The following is a 19037-nucleotide window of genomic DNA, read 5'->3' as shown; positions in this document are numbered from 1 at the left end:
TACAGGCGCTGGCCACCATGTCCGGCTAATTTTTGTATTTTTAGTAGAGACGGGTTTCACCATGTTGGCCAAGTTGGTCTCAAACTCCCGACCTCAAATGGTCCACCCGCCTTAGCCTCCCAAAGTGTGGGATTACAGACATGAGCCACCATGCTCCGCCATAATTTTTTTTTTTTTTTAGATGGAGTCTCGCTCTGACACGCAGGCTGGAGTGCAGTGGCGTGATCTTGGCTCATTGCAACCTCTACCTCCCAGTTTCAAGCGATTCTCCTGCCTCAGCCTCCTGAGTAGCTGGGACTACAGGTACCTGCCACCACACCCATCTAATTTTTTTTTTGTATTTTTAGTAGAGACAGGGTTTCACTATGTTGGCCAGGCTGGTCTCCAACTCCTGACCTCGTGATCTGCCCACTTCAGCCTCCCAAAGCATTGGAATTACAGGTGTGAGCCACTGCGCCCCGCCCGCCCAAAATATTTTAAAAATATATGGAACATGTCACAAATTTGCATGTGGTCTTTGCGCAGGGCCCATGCTAATCTTCTCTGTATCGTTGCAATGTTAATACATGTGCTGTCGAAGCGAGCACTGCCCTGCTATTTAGGGACAGACTTTTCCTGTTCTCTTCACACTTCTCAAAAAGACTAGTTCAAACATCACTGCTAATAGACATTTTAAATGCTGTTATCCCCAGGGAGAAAGTACTTCTTCCTGGTCATGAATGGACTCCAGTTCTTGGAACGCTTGATCTTTCTATAATAAAGAACTCCTGGCTGGGCGCGGTGTCTCACACCTGTAATCCCAGCACTTTGGGAGGCCGAGGCGGGCGGATCACCTGAGGTTAGGAGTTCAAGACCAGCCCGGCCAACATAGTGAAACACTGTCTCTACAAAAATACAAAAATTACGCGAGCATGATGACGGGTGCCTGTAATCCCAGCTACTTAGGAGGCTGAAGAAGGAAAATCGCTTTAACTCGGGAGGCAGAGGTTACAGTGAGCCGAGATTGAGTCTCTGAAATCCAGCCTGGGCGACAGAGCGAGACTCTGTCTCAAAAAAAAAAAAAAAAAAAAAAAAAAAAAAAAGGCCGGGCGCAGTGGCTCACGCCTGTAATCCCAGCACTTTGGGAGGCCGAGGTGGGCGGATCACAAGGTCAGGAGATCGAGACCACCCTGGCTAACATGGTGAAACCCCGTCTCTACTAAAAACACAAAAAATTAGCCAGGCATGGTGGCGTGCGCCTGTAGTCCCAGCTACTTGGGAGGCTGAGGCAGGAGAATGGCGTGAACCCGGGAAGCGGAGTTTGCAGTGAGCTGAGATCGCGCCACTGCACCCCAGCCTGGGCGACAGAGCGAGACTCCATCTCAAAAAAAAAAAAAAAAAAAAAAAAAAACTTCAAGTCCTGGGATTAACAATTTTTCTTGTGTTTAATGGGGCTGCTTTATGTTCTTCAGGGGCAAACAGCACCCCCCTCCCATATTAGAAATGGACTCTCCCTGTGACTAAAACAGCTGAGCAATTTCTGTCCTCCTGGAATCCAAAATGGACTTTCCCAGGCCCCATTCCTGGAAACCCAAATGGACGCATCCATTGAGCCTGGAAGGTGGGCTCTTCTCAACCTCCTTTCCATCTCCCAGGATTCAGAATGGCCATTCCAAAGGTCCAGAACACACCCCCAAGGCTCATTCCAGGAATGCTTGGCTTCTGAGATTAGAAAAGGCTGATGGGGTGGAGTTTTGTTCCTAGAGGTGACAGAAATGGACTCTTCCAGTTCCCTTTGTCCCAAATTTCTCAATCGCCTGGGGCGTTGGGAGTTCTGGCCGTTTTGCCTTCCCCAAAGCCAGTTTACCAAAGAGTCTCTGGGGAGCTGGGGGTTGGGGATGGAGGCTGGGGCTGGGCCAAAGCAGATTCACCTATTTCTTCTTTTAACAAATGTGTTGAAACTGTTCAAGGCCAGGTCCCATTCTTGCCCAGAAGGAGTTCCCAGTCTGGAGGAGACAATCAATTTTGGTTTGATATCTGCTACAATGGAGGCTGCCCGAGAGACACTGTGGTTGGACAAAAAAAAAAAAAAAAGGCAACATATATTGAAAAGTAAGCCAAGATACGGTTTACGTTTATTTCTGCTTTTTCACTTCCAAGCTGTGTGGCCCTGGGCAAGTCATTCGCCCTCTCGACCTAAGGTTTAACTTCTGCTTAATGGGACTAGCCTTGAATTACTGTTTTTCACTCTGAGATTCTAGGTCTCCTGACAACTCAAGTCCCGACACGTTGGCTGCAGAGAAGGGGGGAGGGGAGGAAAGCTTCCTAGAAGAGGATTTCAGCAGTCGGGGGTGACACTGGAGGGAGAAAGGGAACACGGAGACGCTTGCGCAGTAAACACTGCACGCCCTCTTGCCCCGCCCAACCCCTTCTCTGCAGCAGGGAATTGCAGGCGTCGCTCCACCTATCCCAGCCGAGCGGAGTGACACCCTCCCCTCTTTCCTTCTCTACTGATCTTCGCCTTCCGCCCGCCCCACAGCCGCCCAATGGAGGGCTGAAGTAGGACAGATCTCGCCAATCCGCGACGCCCGCGGGGGCGGTCTATCCGTTCATTGGTCCCAGTCAACCTAAGTCCCGCCTCCTAGGCCCGTTCCCCGCCTTCCTTCACGTCCCTCCCTTCCTCCTTGGAGAGCCGCTAGATCCAATCAGTGTTTGACCTGGCCGCGCGGAGGGGGCGGGCCCATGATACGCAATCGAACCCCGCCCGTCTCTCGGGCAACGCCTCCTCCCCCCTCCCCAGCTCCCAAACGGAAATAGCGGAACACTGGGCCAATCGTAGCGTCGTGCCTTTGCTTAGCGGCCAATGAGAGAGGAAGTGGGGAGAAACCCGCCTGTGAGCGGCAGGAGCTCAAACCAGTGGGCGGCTCAGAGCTCCGGACCGCGGGCGGAGGGGAGGGGCAGGGGGCGGTGCCACGGCCTGCCAGCCCGCCCGCCCGCCCGCCCGCCAGCCAGCCCTCCCCGCGGCCGGCTCGGCTCCTTGGCGCTGCCTGGGGTCCTTTCCGCCCGGTCCCCGCTTGCCAGCCCCCGCTGCTCTGTGCCCTGTCCGGCCAGGCCTGGAGCCGACACCACCGCCATCATGCCGGCCGTGTCCAAGGGCGATGGGATGCGGGGGCTCGCGGTGTTCATCTCCGACATCCGGAACTGTGAGCGCGCGGCCGGGGGACACTGGAGACGCGGGGGAGGGGGGAGCGTGAAATTGAGGGGTTTGGGGATCACAGAGGGACCCGGGGGATCAAAAGCCTCTGCGGCCGTATAGGGACAGCATAGATGGGCCCCAGGAGGAACTTTAGAGTGGGGGGCACGTAGGGGCTTGGGGTGTCATAGAGTGCCTCTTGAGGTGACGACACGGAGTAGCTAGAGGGGTCCGGGAGGGCTTGAAAGGGGAGGAAGCCAGTGAGGTCCCGGGGATGGGAGCATAGAGGTGTCCCCTGGGAAAGACTGAAAAGCTGGGGGATCTTACAAACGATGGGGTTAGAGGGATTCCTAATGTAGAGAAGAAGTGAAAGAAGTGTATGGCGGGGGTGCCCTGTGGAGCGATGGAATGGGAAGAGGCCAGAGGGGACCTGGAGGAAGTGGAATGCCGGAAGCCTAATGAAGCAGGGCTTGAGGACCTGGGATGGGGGTGTCATACAGGGGAAAGGGGTTAGATAGGTCACCGAGGCTCCTGGCCAGTGGTATAGAGGAGGCCTGAGAGTGGTTGAAAGTCCATGAGTTTGGGGCAGGGAGATGATGGGAGGGGGAGACTATAAGGACACCCTGGTGAGGGATAGAGGGGCTTCAGGGTGGGAGATTGCTTAGAAGACATGGAAGGCAGTGTGGAGGGGGCTAGAGGGGCAGCTGAGGGGAAAAGAGGGACCCAAGGAACACAGAGGAAAAGAGCTGTCGGTGTAAGGTCTTGGGAGAACCCGTGACAGGGAACGGGGGCCAGGAAAGAAGAGGACATTAGAGTGGGGGATTGGGGAAAGGGTAGAAGAAGGAGCGCCCAGACCTCAAGGAAGGCGTCGGGTTCTGAAGTGCTTGAGGGGTAGATATCTGGAAAGCTGGGAATAGGGGAAGTCTAATCCCAGAGAGAGGTCAGGGGTCAGGCAGCAGGACAGGCAGGGATCTGAGCCCTTTTCTATTTGACCACAGTAATATGGGGACGGTGGTCCCTGCCAGGAAGAGTTGTCGTGACGATGGGAATCCTGGCGGCAAGTCAGCTCTCAACTCCTGGGAATGGCTGTGGGTGATTGGAACTACCATGAGTCTTCAGAGGCTGCATCCACATGGGCTCTGGGGTCAGCCAGACTTGGGTTTGCGTTTGAGCACTGCCACTCCCTGGCTGTGTGACCTTGAATGAGGGACTTCACCTCTTGGTTTCCTCATCTGTCAAGAGAGACTGCTGATAGTATCTTCCTGAGGGGCTTGTGACAATGCCCCTCAGGCCTTTCACTCGTTCCAGGCCCCAGATGGAACTTGGCTATTGTTTTTACTCCGTTGGCTCTGAACAGCAGCCCTGTAAAGTACCCAGTGATGGTTGTTGTTTTAGAATTTAACTGTTATGGAAGGATCTGGCATGTAATAGGTGCTCAGGGAACAGGAGGGTGGAAACAGTTGAGTATCAGCTGGAGGAGAAATGATCACTTGTTATGACAAGGGGCGGGGCGATGGGGGTTGTGGAGGAGCTGGGAGCCACTGTTAGCAGACGGGGGCTGCCTCTGTTACCCACCAGGGATGTGACCCTCCACGAGTTGTTTAACCTCTTTCAGGACGTTTTCTTGTCTGCAAACTTCATTCATAACAGTGTCTTGCCTCTGAAGGCTCATTTATTCATTCATTCACTTGACAAATACTTTTTGATTGCTCTAGTGTTGTCCAGGCCCTGTTCTAGGTACTGGGGTGACAATAGTGAACAGAAATTCCTGTTCTTGCTGGTCATGGTGGCTCATGCCTGTAATCCCAGCACTTTGGGGGGCCGAGGTAGGCGGATCACCTGAGGTCAGGAGTTCAAGACCAACCTGGCCAACATGGTGAAACTCCATCTCTACTAAAAATACAAAAATTAGCCAGGTGTGGTGGTGGGTGCCTGTAATCCCAGCTACTCAGGAGGCTGAGGCAGGAGAATCGCTTGAACCCGGGAGGCAGAGGTTGCAATGAGCTGAGATTCACACCATTGCACTCCAGGCTGGGCAACAAGAGTGAAACTCTGTCTCCAAAAATAAAAAAAAGAAAAAGAAACTCCTGTTCTTGGGAGCTCCCTTCCCCGAGGAAGACAGAACATATGCATAGGGAACACCCTGAGATACAACCTCAGGACCTGACTGGTGCTGTGAAGAAAAATAAGGAGGAAATGGTCGGGAGAGGGACTAGGATGGAGAGGGTACTCAGTAGGCCTCGTGGAGGAAGTCATATCTGAGTGGAGCAAGCCCTGTGGATTTTGGAGGAAAGGGGTCCTGGCACAGGGAGGTGCATTCAGAGGTCCTGAGGTTGCGGCATGCTTGACATGTGTTCGAGCGAGAGGGAGAAGGTCAGTGTGGCTGAAGCTGTGGGAGTGAAGGGGAGAGAGGGCGGGTGTTGGGGGGAGTGGGAACAGGATCGGGAAAGGCTTTCTGGGCCATGGTGAGCACTTTGGCCTTTGTCTGCATGAGAATATTTTGAGCAGGGGAGGGATGTGACCGACTGATGTTTTAAAATAATTCCTCTGGCTGCTGTGAGAACAGATTCTAGAGGTAGCCGTGGAAGCAGGGAACCAAATTAGGAGGGTGTTGCAGGCCTCTGGGTGAGAGATGGTGCTGGCTTAACAGGGTGAGAAGGGACTGGTGAGAAATGGGTTGGTGATACATTTTTTTTTCTGAGACAGTCTCTGTTGCCCAGGTTGGAGTGCAGTGGCACGATCATACCTCACTGCAACCTCCGCCTCCCAGGTTCAAGCAGTTCTTGTGCCTCAGCCTCCCCGGTAGCTGGGATTACAGGCACCCGCCACCACGCTTGGCTAATTTTTGTATTTTTAGTAGACACAGGGTTTCTCCATGTTGGCCAGGCTGGTCTTGAACTCCCAACCTCAAGTGATCTGCCCACCTTGTCCTCCCAAAGTGCTGGGATTATAAGCGTGAGCCACTGCACTCAGCCTGGGATACAACTTGAAGGAAAAACTGTCAGGATTTGCAAAGGGATTTGATGATGGGGGTTGGGGAAGGAAAGAGATCGTCCCGTCACTGCAGGACCCCAGAGACGAGCCAGAGGACAGAGGGGAAATGCAGGCTTAGGGCACTGGTAGTAATTTAGCCGCAGGAATTAGGGCTGGAGAATCAGGAGCCTTTTCTTAGCAAGCGTATGTTGAACGGCTGGTATGTCTCAAGAATTGTGCTGAATGCTGGGGACGCTGGTGAACAGGACAGACTTGTCCACCCCCTCCATGAAGCTCCCAGCCCCGTGGGGGAGACGGTGCAACATACAAATTGCAATAGTCCTTCACACTAATACCTGGACACGGATGTTCACAGCAACATTATTCATGATAGCCGGAAAACAGAAACGGGCCAAATGCCCATCAACTGAGAAATAAACAAAGTGTGGTCTATGTAATGGAATATTACCGGGCCTTAAAAAATAATGACGTCCTGCTACATGCTGCCACAGGGATAGACCTTGAAAACATGACACCAAGTGAAAGAAGCCAGACACAGGAGGCCACGTGTTGTATGATTCCATGTTGACAGAGTATCTTGAATAGGCAGATCCATGGAGACAGAAAGATTAGTGGTTGCCTAGAGTAGGGGCTGGTGGGATGGGGAGTGACTGCTCATGAATGCAGAGGTTCTTTTTTTATTTTTTGAGACGGAGTCTCACTCTGTCGCCCAGGCTGGAGTGCAATGGAGTGATCTCGGCTTACTGCAACCTCTGCCTCCCAAGTTCAGGCGATTCTCCTGCCTCAGCTTCCTGAGTAGCTGGGATTACAGACGTGCGCCACCACGCCTGGCTAATTTTTGTACTTTTAGTAGAGACGGGGTTTTTACATGTTGGTCAGGATGGTCTCGAACTCTTGGCCTCAGGTGATCCACTACCCCAGCCTTCCAAAGTGCTAGGATTACAGGTGTGAGCTACCATGCCCGGCAGCATTCAGAGCTTCTTTTGGGTTCATGAAAAAGCCTACAGCTGGACACGGCACAGGCTTGTAGTCCCAGCTACTTGGGAGACTGAGGTAGGAGGATCATTTGAACCCAGGAGTTCGAATCCAGCCCGGGCCACATAGTGAAACCTCATCTCTTAAAAAAAAAAAAAAGAAAGAAAGAAAGAAAGAAATGTCCTGGAATTCGATAGTAGTAATGGTTGCACAACATCATGAATGTACTAAAGAACACTGAATTGTTCACTGTAAAAGGGTCAATTTTATGGTATGTGAATTGTATCTCTTTTTTTTTTGTGACAGAGTCACAAAAATGGCGCGATCTTGGCTCACTGCACCCTCCATTTCCCGGGTTCAAGCGATTCTCCTGCCTCAGCCTCCCGAGCAGCTGGGATTATAGGCGCCCGCCACTATGCCCCGCTGATTTTTGTATTTTTAGTAGAGACAGGGTTTCACCATGTTGGCCAGGCTGGTCTCGAACTCCTGATCTCGAGTGATCTGCCTGCTTCAGCCTTCCAAAATGCTGAGATTACAGGTGTGAGCCACCGCGCCCGGCCGTATCTCAAATTTTTTTTTAAATGGGGAAAGAATTTGCAGCTGTCCTAAGCCCAGTGAGGAAGAGGGCCATGGTGTTGAGAGAATGGGGGTTCTGTGTGGTCAGCGAGCTGCGGCCTGGCTTTGCTTCACAAGAGACCTTTGGAGCTGTGTGGGCAGGAAGTAGGGGAGTTACCTAGGCTGAGGGCAGTGAGAAGAGCTGTGAAGGCAGAGGCGGGGCAAGTGCAAAGGTCCTGACTTGTGGGCGCCATGGCGGGCATCTCTATCTAGTCCCAGCTACTCAGGAGGTGGAGGCGGAAGGATTGCTTGAGGCCAGGATTTTGAGACCAGCCTCCGCAACATAGCAAGACCCTGTCTCTTTTTTTTTTTTTGACAGAGTCTGGCTCTGTCATCCAGGCTGGAGTACAGTGGCGCGATCTCAGCTCGCTGCAACCTCCTCCTCCTGGGATCAAGCTATCCTCCCGCCTCAGCCTCCTAAGTAGCTGGGACTATAGGCGCATGCCATCATGCCCAGCAAATTTTTTTGTATTTTTCATAGAGTTTTTTTTTTTTTTTTTTTTTTTTTTCAGATGGAGTCTCGCTCTGTCGCCCAGGCTGGAGTGCAGTGGCGCGATCTCCGCTCACTGCAAGCTCCACCTCCCGGGTTCACGGAGATGGGTTTTTATTATGTTGCCCGTGCTGGTCTCAAATTCCTGGGCTCAAGTCATCTGCCTACCTTGGCCTCCCAAAGTGCTGGGATTACAGGAGTGAGCCTCTGTGCCTGGCCCCCTTCTCTATTTTCAAGAATTCTTTTTTTTTTTTTTTTTTTTTTTGGAGACGGAGTCTCGCTCTGTCCCCCAGGCTGGAGTGCGGTGGTGCGATCTCGGCTCACTGCAAGTTCTGCCTCCCGGGTTCATGCCATTCTCCCGCCTCAGCCTCTGGAGTAGCTGGGACTACAGGCGCCCGCCAACACGCCCGGCTAATTTTTTGTATTTTTTTTTTAGTAGAGATGGGGTTTCACTGTGTTAGCCAGGATGATCTCGATCTCCTGACCTCGTGATCCGCCCGTCTCGGCCTCCCAAAGTGCTGGGATTACAGGCGTGAGCCACCGCGCCCGGCCCAAGAATTCTTTCTGGAAACAAAAAAAGGCCCTGATGCCCCAGTGAGACCCTGAGAAAAGGGCTGTGTGGCTGGTGCAGAGAGGGATGGGATCTGACGCTGGGGAGTGGGCAGAGGCTAGGTCCGTGTTTGTCCTGAGAGCTCTGGCGAAGGTTTCAAGCAGGAGCGAGGGAAGAGAAGGGCGGAGGGATGCGGAGGAGAGGTGGGGAGAGGCAGGGCTCAGAGAGCAGCAGAGGGAAGAGTGTGGAGCCAGCCTGCAGGAGGATCTGAAGGGCACAGTGGGGCTAGGGGGAAGGGTCTAGAAGGTGAAAGGCAGGCTCTAAGGAGGGCAGGGAGGGCAAATTCTGCAGATAAGGAGGGGGAGAGGTTGAGGCTGGGCCCAGCCCGAGGGCGTGTTCTGTCCTCCTGTCTGCAGCAGGAATACAGCAGAAGTATTATCTCACAGGGACCAAGGGCTGGGGCTGCCTCCTATCTAGGCAGAGTCTGGCTGCAGTGGGCCTTAGGAGAGTTGGACGAGTGAGCCAATGGGAGTGGGGTGCTGGCTGCACACTGCCCTGAGCTCTTCCATCAGAGCACATCCCACTCCAAATGGTGATCCACTGCAGTGGTGACATCGAGCCCAGGCCCTGGGTCTCACTCCAGCTTTGTCCTCTGTAGGTTCTAGCCCATGGGAGGCCTCAGGAGATGATTGCCAGTTGAATGAATGAATGAATTAATGAATGAATGATGGAACCAGTCTTTCTTGAGTTCCAGCTGGGTGCCAGGCACTGTTCTAGGTGATGGGGCTACAGCAGTGAGCAGAAGTTCCTGCCCTAGGGTGCTCACGTTCTAGAGAGGAGATGGTCCACTACACAGGTGAATATTTTGGGGGCCAGACAGGTGGGAGTAGGTGTTGATGGAAAATGAGGCAAGGAAAGGGCTTGGGGATGGAGTTAAGGATGACGCTCTTATATAGGCTGGTCAGAGAGTGTCGCTGAAAAGGTGGCATTGGAGCAGAGAATCTAATTAAGTGGGGGAATGGTGCATGCATGACTCTGGAAGAGGGAGCTGCCTGTGCAAAGGCCCTGAGGCAGGATTGTGCTTGTAGTGGAGCAGGGACTTAGAAAAGGAGGAGGAGAGGGCAGCTCCTGCCTTGGAGAGAGGACAGGAGAACCGGCCAGAGAGGGAACAGGGTAGATGGTGCAGGCCCTTGTGGGCTGCAGTGAGAACTTTACTTTTACTTCGAACCTGCTGGGAGCCATGGAGGGGTTTGGAGGAGTGCTGGGGTCTGACTCAGGTCTTCACATGATCCCTCTGGCCTCTGTGAAGAGCACAGGAAGTCAAACAGATTTCAATTTGGTATCCCTTAAGAGCGGGACAGATGCAGGCCTGAGCCCCAGCCCCACCCGTTTCCAGCTGGTTATTGTGTGATGGCTTTGGTCCACAAATCCGCATTCAACATCTCCCCTGTGCCAGGCTGCCCTGGGCCCTGGGAACACTGTGGGGACTGAAGCAGCCGTACGTCCCTGGCCTCATGGCACTGGTGTTCCGATCCAGGAGGAAATGAACATGCAAACCCTTAATATGTAAGGAGGCAACTCAGGCAGGGTCTTGGTGGCCCAAATAGTTTGCCCCACTGAGCAGGGGGGCTGACCAGGAGAATGAGAAGGTTTGATTTTGTTATTTACGAAGAATATATTTTCATCACCCAGGAATAGTGATGACCTTGAGAATATGAGTGGTGTAACCCAGCACCAAAATGCAAGCCATATATATGTTGAAATTTTCTTTTTTTTTTCTTTTTTTGAGACGGAGTCTTGCTCTGTCCACGCCCGGCATATGTTGAAATTTTCTTGCCACATTGCAAAAGCAAAACAGGGGCCGGGTATGGTGGCTCACGCCTGTAATCCCAGCACTTTGGGAGGCCGAGGCAGGCAGATCACGAGGTCAGGAGTTTGAGACCAGCCTGGCCAACATAGTGAAACTCCGTCTCTACTAAAAATACACAAATTAGCTGGGCCTCGTGGGACACCTGTAGTCCTAGCCACTCGGGAGGCTGAGGCAGGAGAATCGCTTGAACCCAGGAGGTGGAGGTTGCAGTGAGCCGAGATTGTGCCACTGCACTCCAGCCTGGGTGACAGAGAGAGACTCTGTCTCAAAAAAAAAAAAAAAAGCAAAACAGGCTGAGCATGGCAGCTCACGCCTGTAATCCCAGCACTTTGTGGGGCCGAGGCGGGCAGTTTGGTTGAGCCCAGGAGTTTGAGAACAGCCTAGGCAACAAGATCCTGTCTCTCCCCGCCACAAAAAAAACTTTTAAAATTAGCCACGCATGGTGGCATGCACCTGTAGTCCTAGCTTCTTCGGAGGCTGAGATGGGACGATCGCTTGAGCCCAGGAGGTCGAGGTTGCAATGAGTCAAGATCGCACCACCACACTCCAGCCTGGACAATACAGCAAGACCCTGTCTCCATATATTTTTTAAAAAAGCAAAATAACCAGTGAAATTCATTTTAATATATTTTCTTTAGTATATCCAAACTATTATTTCAGTGTGTAATCAATGTTTTTTGAGATGGAGTCTTGCTGTATGGCCCAGGCTGAGTGCAGTGTCAGGATCTCAGCTCACTGCAACCTCTACCTCCCAGGTTCAAGCGATTCTCCTGCCTCAGCCTCCCTAGTAGCTGGGACTATAGGCATGCACCACCATGCCCGGCTAATTTTTGTATTTTTAGTAGATATGGGATTTTGCCATGTTGGCCAGGCTGGTCCCAAACTCCTGACCTCAAGTGATCCACCTGCCTCGGCCTCCCAAAGTGCTGGGATTACAGGTGTGAGCCTGTGTTACCCAGGCTGGTCTCAGATTCCTGGGCTCAAGTGATCTGCCTGTCTCAGCCTCCCAAAGTGCTGGGATTAGAGGCGGGAGGCATTTCACCCAGCCTTCAGAAGGCTTTCTGAGGATTCAGGGCTGCTGGGGCTTGTACAGGAAGCACATCGGGTCTCGGTCTCTGTAGAGGAAATGTCCTTGGTCTAGAAGGCTCTGAAGGCCTTTGCGGTGAGATGCTGGGTAATGCCTGTGTTACCTTCATAAATGCACATTAGTCCCTCCAGGGCAGGGCCCAGGTTTGACAGGATGCCTTTGCTGGTAGTAACAGACCCACCCTGATCTGGGGCTTACATGTTTAGGGAAGGCGTTATCTCCCCTAACCAGAAGCCCCAAGGTAAGGCAGCTCCCTCACCCCGTCAGCACTTCCCGGGACTCTGCCTTACTCTGCCTGGAGCAAGATGTTGGCCGCCTTCGCACCCGAACACCCCTCACGGCAACAGCCACTGGACGGAGCACGGCCTGCCCCTCCCATGGCCCCCCCCAGCACCTCAGGAAACTCTGGAGAGGCTGCGTGGTCTGGCCCCACCTGCTGTGCTCTTCTCCACCCGCCCCCCCGCCGCCCGCATCCTCAGACTCTGTGCCTCTTTCATCACCGTCCGCCTGCCTTGCCTCATGCTGTCCTACCTCCAGGCCATTGCACCTGCTGGTCCTCCTGCCTGGAGCGTGCCTCCCCTTGTTTCTGCCTGGTCCATTTCAGCCTCATCTTTTGATCCTCAGATCCCAGCAGCTGTGTGCAGAGAAGCCTTCCCCGTCCCCTGCGCCATTCTCATTTTAGCCTCTCAGCCCCGAAATGTGTATACCTCTTTCAGAATACTTGCCACTGTCCCTGTCTGCCACCACTCCAATCCAGGGATGCCTCGAGAGCAGGGTAGATGTGACTCATCCTTAAGCCTGGCCCCAGAAATCCCATTGTGAATGAGAGAATCCCTTTAAAACTCCCTCACAGGCTTGCTTGCCTCCTGTGACAGTGAGCTCATTCCCCCTGTTGCTGGCCCTGAATGCCGGGTCATCCTTTCCATGATCCTGGTCTGTCAGAGCTGCCTCAGCCCTTTCCCCAGGCGCCACCCCAGTAGCACCCATACAGTATCCCTGGGCTCCCTGGCCATCACGGGCCTTTAGATCTTTGCAGAGCTGGGCCTCTGCCAGAGCCCTCCCTTTGGGGCCACAACTGCTCCTATTTTGAAGACCGAGAGCTTTTCTTCTCTTTCTGAATTCCTTTTTTTATAGCAAATTATACCAGTTATGCAGAAGATAGCATCAAATAGATGTGGACCATTTAAAGCCTATTTAAAGGCCAGGTGCAGTGGCTCATGCCTGTAATCCTAGCACTTTACTTTGGGAGGCTGAGGTGGGTGGATCACTTGAGGTCAGAAGTTCAGAACCAGTCTGGTCAACATGGTGAAACCCTGTCTCTACTAAAAATGCGGAAAAAAAAAAAATAGCCGGGTGTGGTGGTGGGTGCCTGTAATCCCAACTGCTCGGGAGGCTGAGGTAGGAGAATCGCTTGAACCTGGGAGGTGGAGGTTGCAGTGAGCCAAGATGGTGCCATTGCACTGTAGCCTGGGTGACAGAGCGAGACTCTGTCTCAAGAAAAAAAGTAAAAATAAAGCCTATTTAAAGAAAAATATACATATATATGCATATTTGCATATATGTGTAAATACATTTTAAATACAATTTAAATAATACTTTAAAAAGAGATTTCCAGCCTGGCGCGGTGGCTAACGCCTGTAATCGCAGCACTTTGGGAGGCTGAGGCGGGCGGATCACCAGGTCAGGAGATTGAGACCATCCTAGCTAACATGGTGAAACCCCATCTCTACTAAATATACAAAAAATTAGCCAGGCATGGTGGCGGGCGCCTGTAGCCCCAGCTACTTGGGAGGCTGAGGCAGGAGAATGGCGTGAACCTGGGAGGCAGAGCTTGAAGTGAGCAGAGATGGTGCCACTGCACTCCAGCCTGGGCGACAAAGCGAGACTCCATCACAAAAAAAAAAAAAAGAGATTTCCTGGCAGTGAGCGGTGGCCCATGCCTATAATCCCAGCACTTCGGGAGGCTGAGGTGGGCGGAGGAGTTGAGACCACCCTGGGCAACATGGCAAAACCCTATCTCTACAAAAAATAGAAAAAAAATTAGTTGAGTGTGGTGGCGCACCTCACAGTCCCAGCTACCTGGGAGGCTGAGATGGGAGGGTCACTTGAGCCCAAGGGGCCAAGACTGCAGTGAGCTGAGATCAAACCATTGCATTCCAACCTCAGTGAAAGAGTGAGACCCTGTCTCAAGAAAAAGAGAGGAAATCTATATATTATAGATATAATAATATGTATTTCTTTTAATGAATACTAGTTAAAGAAATACGTAAATATAAATATATAAGTACATATGATATATATTTCTTTAACTTTAAAGAATGTTTAAAGAATACATATACATGCACATATTTGTGTATATATTTAAATCATTTGAAGTACAATTGAATGAATACACTCGTGTATTACTTAACGATGGGGATATGTTCTGAGAAATGCATCGTTAGGTGGTTTTGTCGTGGTGTGAACATCCTGGAGTGTGCTTACACACATCGAGATGGTATAGCCCACCACTCACTGAGGCTCTGTGGCCCAGCTTGTTGCTGCTGGGCTATAAACCTGCACAGTGGCCCGGCACGGTGGCTTACACCTGTAATCCCAGCACTTTGGGAAGCTGAGGCAGGCGGATCACTTGAGGTCAGGAGTTTGAGACCAGCCTGGCCAACGTGGTGAAACCTCGTCTCTACTAAAAATACACTAATTAGCTGGGTGTGGTGACGCATGCCTGTAATCCCAGCTACTCAGGAGGCTGAGGTAGGAGAATCACTTGAACCCAGGAGGCGGAGGTTGCAGTGAGCTGAGATCACGCCATTGCTCTCCAGCCTGGGCGACAAGAGCGAAACTGCATCTCAAAATAAAACAAAAAAACCTGCACAGCATGGGACTGTCCTGTAGGCAACCGTGACTCAGTAAGTATTTGTGCATGTAAACATAGAAAAGGAACAGTCGAAATAAGGCATTAGAATCATATGGAACCACTGCAGTGTGTGCGGTTTGTTGTTGACTGAAATGTTGATATGCGGGGCAGGACTGTATTGAAATAATACATATTATTTAAATTAAGTAATATATATATTTAAGTAACACATATTCTTTAAATATGTGTATACTCTTTATATATACTATATTTATGGTATGCATATGTATATATACGTATTTATGACAAAACCATATATATATATAGGCCAGGCATGGTGGCTCATACCTGTAATCCCAGCACTTTGGGTGGCTGAGGCAGGTGGATCACTTGAAGTCAGGAGTTCGAGATCAGCCTGGGCAACATAGTAAGACCTCATTGCTACAAAAAAAAAAAAAAAAAAAAATTAGGGCCGGGCGCAGTGGCTCACTCCTGTAATCCCAACACTTTGAGAGGCCGAGGTGGGCGGATCACGAGGTCAGGAGATTGAGACCATGCTGGCTAACATGCTGAAACCCCATCTCTACTAAAAATACAAAAAATTAGCTAGGGGTGGGTGGCAGGCGCCTGTAGTCCCAGCGACTTCGGAGGCTGAAGCACAAGAATCACTGAACCCAGGAGGCAGAGGTTGCAATGAGCCGAGATCGCACCACTGCACTCCAGCCTGGGCTACAAAAAAAAAAAAAAAACAGAAACAGGCAAAATTAATTTTAATAATATGTCTCTATAACCCAGTACACCCAAATTATTATTTCAGCATGTGATCAATACTTTATAATTTGTATTGTTTTATTTAGTTGACACACAAGTTCTCACTATGTTGTCCAGGCTGGTCTCCAACTCCTGGGCTCAAGCCATCCTCCTGCCTTGGCCTCCCAAAGTGCTGGGATTACATGCGTGAGCCACCACGCCTAGCCCCTATAATTTTTACTGAAATATTTTACATTTTTTCTCCACACTGTCTTCTAAATCCCGTGTATGTTTGCTGTTGACAGCCCCTCTCGGTTTGGAATGGCCACATTTCAGGATCTCAGGAGCCACTGGCTGGCAACTGCTATATCGGATGGTGCAGCGCTAGGGTCCCGTTAGCACTGATCAGGAGGTGCTAATCAGAGGGGCTTCCTGGAGGAGGTGATACCTGAAGTGAGGCTTATGGGAGCTTCCATAGAAGTTGGGAGCAGGGACAAGACAGGATTTCTAGAGAGAAGGATGGCACATATACTTGCTTTCTCAGTCATTGATTCATTCGTTGAATGCACACCCCACCCTGCTGGGGACTACGCCCTGAAGGATGTGGGTCAGAGCAGATCTCTGCCCCTTCGATAACTAGACATTTATAGAGCACCTGCTGTATGCAGGGCACTGCTCTAGGAGCTCCCTCCTGATGCTTACAGTCTGAAGTGGGAGGAAGTTCGACAGTGGAGAGAAATAAAATTGTGACATGGTGAAATGTACCAGAGAGGACTTCTTGAAAAATAACTCTTTAAGCAGAATAATAAAGAATTGACTTTAAGGAAGTGAAACGGAACGGCCTTTCAGAGGTGGCAGGAGCCGAGACCCAAATGATGGGAAGATGACAGGGGAGGGGTGGCCCCAGGAAGAGGGCACAGCTTGTGTGAAGGCCCTCGAGGCAAGAGGATGTGCGTGTTCCCGGAGCAAAATGGAGGCCAGGGGGCCTGGATGGACAGTAGGGGTCTGAGGGGTGATACCGGCAGGGTGGCTGTGACAGGGGCAGAGGGCTTGATGGGCCGTGGAGTGGAGCACCCCCAGCTGGCATCACAGAGCCCGGGATATGGAAACACGAGGGAGGCAAGAAGGCCAGAGGGGAGGCTGCTTCACTGACCCGAGTGAGCGAGCATGGGATCTGGATGAAGTGGTCATCGTGGAGGTGCTCAAGACATGTTCTGAAGGTCAAGTTAGGAGGAGGCGGCTGGGCACAGTGGCTCATACCTGTAATCCCAGCATTTTGGGAGGCTGAGGTGGGAGGATCGCTGGATCCCAGGAGTTTAAGGTCACAGTGAGCTACGATTGCACCACTGCACTGCAGCCTGGGCGACAGTCTAAGACCCTGTCTCAAAAATAAAAAGGACGAGGCAGTAGCCCGATTGGCGTGAGGATGTCCAGGTTCTGTTTGGAGGAGAAGAGGGAACGGTAGAACCTGTCAAGGGAGGGATGAAGTCTGGGGTGAGTGGAACAGGGACAGGAGAAGCAGAGAGGGCAGCCGAGAGCATCCAGTTGGATTGTGCTCTGAAGGGGGTGCTGTAGGGCATTGAGGAGCACGGAGGAAGCAGAGATCTGGCCTGCAGGATCAGGGGAGGCTTTCTGTGCTTATCCCACAAGCAGGTCCTGTCAGAGGTGTAAGAATGTCCCAGAGGTTGGCAGCCAGAGGACAGGAGGCAGTGGGGACAGGCCACGCGGGAGAGGACAAAGCCATGGCTGTGGGGACAAAGGGGGTGAGGACAGCACCCAAGGGTCTGACCTGGTGACTGGGTGGACAGTGGGACCTTCATGGGATTGAGAACTGGGAGAAGAGGCAGTGAGCTCAGTGGTAGGGGTGAGCACCCTGCGGCCAGCCAAGCTCTTTATTCATTCATTCATTCATCACATGTTCATCGCATGTGGGGAGTGGGGACAGGAGCTCTCAGGGAGCGTGACTGGGGCCCTGAGGAGCCCCACAGATCAGGGGCCACCGTGGGAGGAGGAAGGAGAGAGGAAGTCAGGGACAGCCCAAGGGTGTGTGCTCTGTGCTGTGGGGCTCAGCCAGCGGTGGTTCTTCCCTCTTTGAAACTCCCAGCCAGAGAAGGGGTCCTGGCCTGTCCTGAGCCCCAGGGCTTGGGGGCAGAGAGGATCTGCCCTTCCTGCTGAGTGGGGCCGCGCCTAGGAAAGAGAGGGCAGGTGGCTGACTCCCCAGACCCCTCACTGCCTACCCTCCTCCTCCTCTCCCAGGTAAGAGCAAAGAGGCGGAAATTAAGAGAATCAACAAGGAACTGGCCAACATCCGCTCCAAGTTCAAAGGTAGGCTGGGGGCCCAACTTCTGGTTCTGAGGGAGGAGGGGACTGGGAGCTGGGGCTCCTGTGACCTATCCTGTGACCCTTCCTTATTTCTGGCTCCCCTTTCCTCCTTCCTCTGCCCTAGGAGACAAAGCCTTGGATGGCTACAGTAAGAAAAAATATGTGTGTAAACTGCTTTTCATCTTCCTGCTTGGCCATGACATTGACTTTGGGCACATGGAGGCTGTGAATCTGTTGAGTTCCAATAAATACACAGAGAAGCAAATAGTGAGTCTGGAGAGGGGCGTGCCAGGGCCTGGACTCCTGGGTCTGCGGGGGAGGGGGCTGGAGGTCTGGACTCCTGGGTATGAGGGAGGAGGGGGTCTGGGGCTCTGGACTGCTGGGTCTGAGGGAGGAGGGGGCTGGGGGTCTGGACTCCCCAGTCTGAGGGAGGAGGGCTGGAAGCCCAGACTCCTGGGTCTGAGGGTTGAATCTGGGGCCTGGACTCGTGGGTCTGAGGGAGGAGGGGCCTGGGGGCCTGGACTCCTGGGTCTGAGGGTTGAATCCGGGGCCTAGACTTGTGGGTCTGAGGGAGGAGGGGCCTGGGGGCCTGGACTCCTGGGTCTGAGGGTTGAATCTGGGGCCTGGACTCCTGGGTCTGAGGGTTGGATCTGGGGCCACTCAGTCACAAGGCTCCTAGCCATCCACGACCTTCCTCCCCACAGGGTTACCTGTTCATTTCTGTGCTGGTGAACTCGAACTCGGAGCTGATCCGCCTCATCAACAACGCCATCAAGAATGACCTGGCCAGCCGCAACCCCACCTTCATGTGCCTGGCCCTGCACTGCATCGCCAACGTGGGCAGCCGGGAGATGGGTGAGGCCTTTGCCGCTGACATCCCCCGCATCCTGGTGGCCGGGTAAGGTACTGGGGACCCGTTGGCAGTGGGGGGTGTGGGGGTGATGAGTCCCAGCCAAGTGTGAGGCTCAGAGAGGCTCTGTCGCCTGCCCAAGGTCTCCCAGCCGGGATGTGGGCTAACGCTGGGCTGGGGACCCAGTGGTTCCGGTGGCAGCCCCATACTTGTCTCTTCCCGTGATACGAAGCTGACTTGATGGTGTGAGGCTGCTTCCCCACAAAGCCAGTGGGGTGTTTCTGAACTGCAGAATTCTAACACCTACGATAAGAGGGATAACTATGCTATGTGGGTGACGGCCCTCCAGAGCTTCCTCATCTTCTCCATTCATTCACCAAACATTTACTGAGCACATACTATGTGCCAGGCACTGTGCTGCTTGCTGGGGATGTTGTATTGTCCAGAGATGGACACGGTCATTGCCCTCCTGTGTTCATGGTCTGGAGCAGGAGACAAATGGTGATGG

The 19037-nt window shown here is 52.5% G+C and overlaps 1 protein-coding gene and 1 non-coding gene across 3 annotated transcripts in view; one reads left to right on the top strand and one right to left on the bottom strand.

The window, feature by feature from the left end:
- Positions 1–480: 480 nt before the first annotated feature.
- On the bottom strand, positions 481–587 carry LOC115933378 (U6 spliceosomal RNA). Its single transcript, XR_004069227.1, has one exon. It is a non-coding gene; the product is annotated as a U6 spliceosomal RNA (small nuclear RNA).
- Positions 588–2946: 2359 nt separating this feature from the next.
- Positions 2947–19037, top strand: part of AP2A1 (adaptor related protein complex 2 subunit alpha 1) — a 40242-nt gene continuing 24151 nt past the window's right edge. For both annotated transcript variants that reach the window (XM_055369897.2, XM_055369896.2), the window contains exons 1-4: positions 2947–3182; positions 17614–17682; positions 17804–17946; positions 18384–18577. In XM_055369897.2, coding sequence (XP_055225872.1) covers positions 3116–3182; positions 17614–17682; positions 17804–17946; positions 18384–18577 — 473 coding nt within the window. In that variant the 5' untranslated portion in view covers positions 2947–3115. The remainder of the gene's footprint in view (positions 3183–17613; positions 17683–17803; positions 17947–18383; positions 18578–19037) is intronic.

This window comes from Gorilla gorilla, chromosome 20 (genome assembly GCF_029281585.2).
Source record: "Gorilla gorilla gorilla isolate KB3781 chromosome 20, NHGRI_mGorGor1-v2.1_pri, whole genome shotgun sequence".
Classification (NCBI taxonomy): domain Eukaryota; kingdom Metazoa; phylum Chordata; class Mammalia; order Primates; family Hominidae; genus Gorilla; species Gorilla gorilla.
This window is presented reverse-complemented; position numbering and strand designations above follow the sequence as displayed.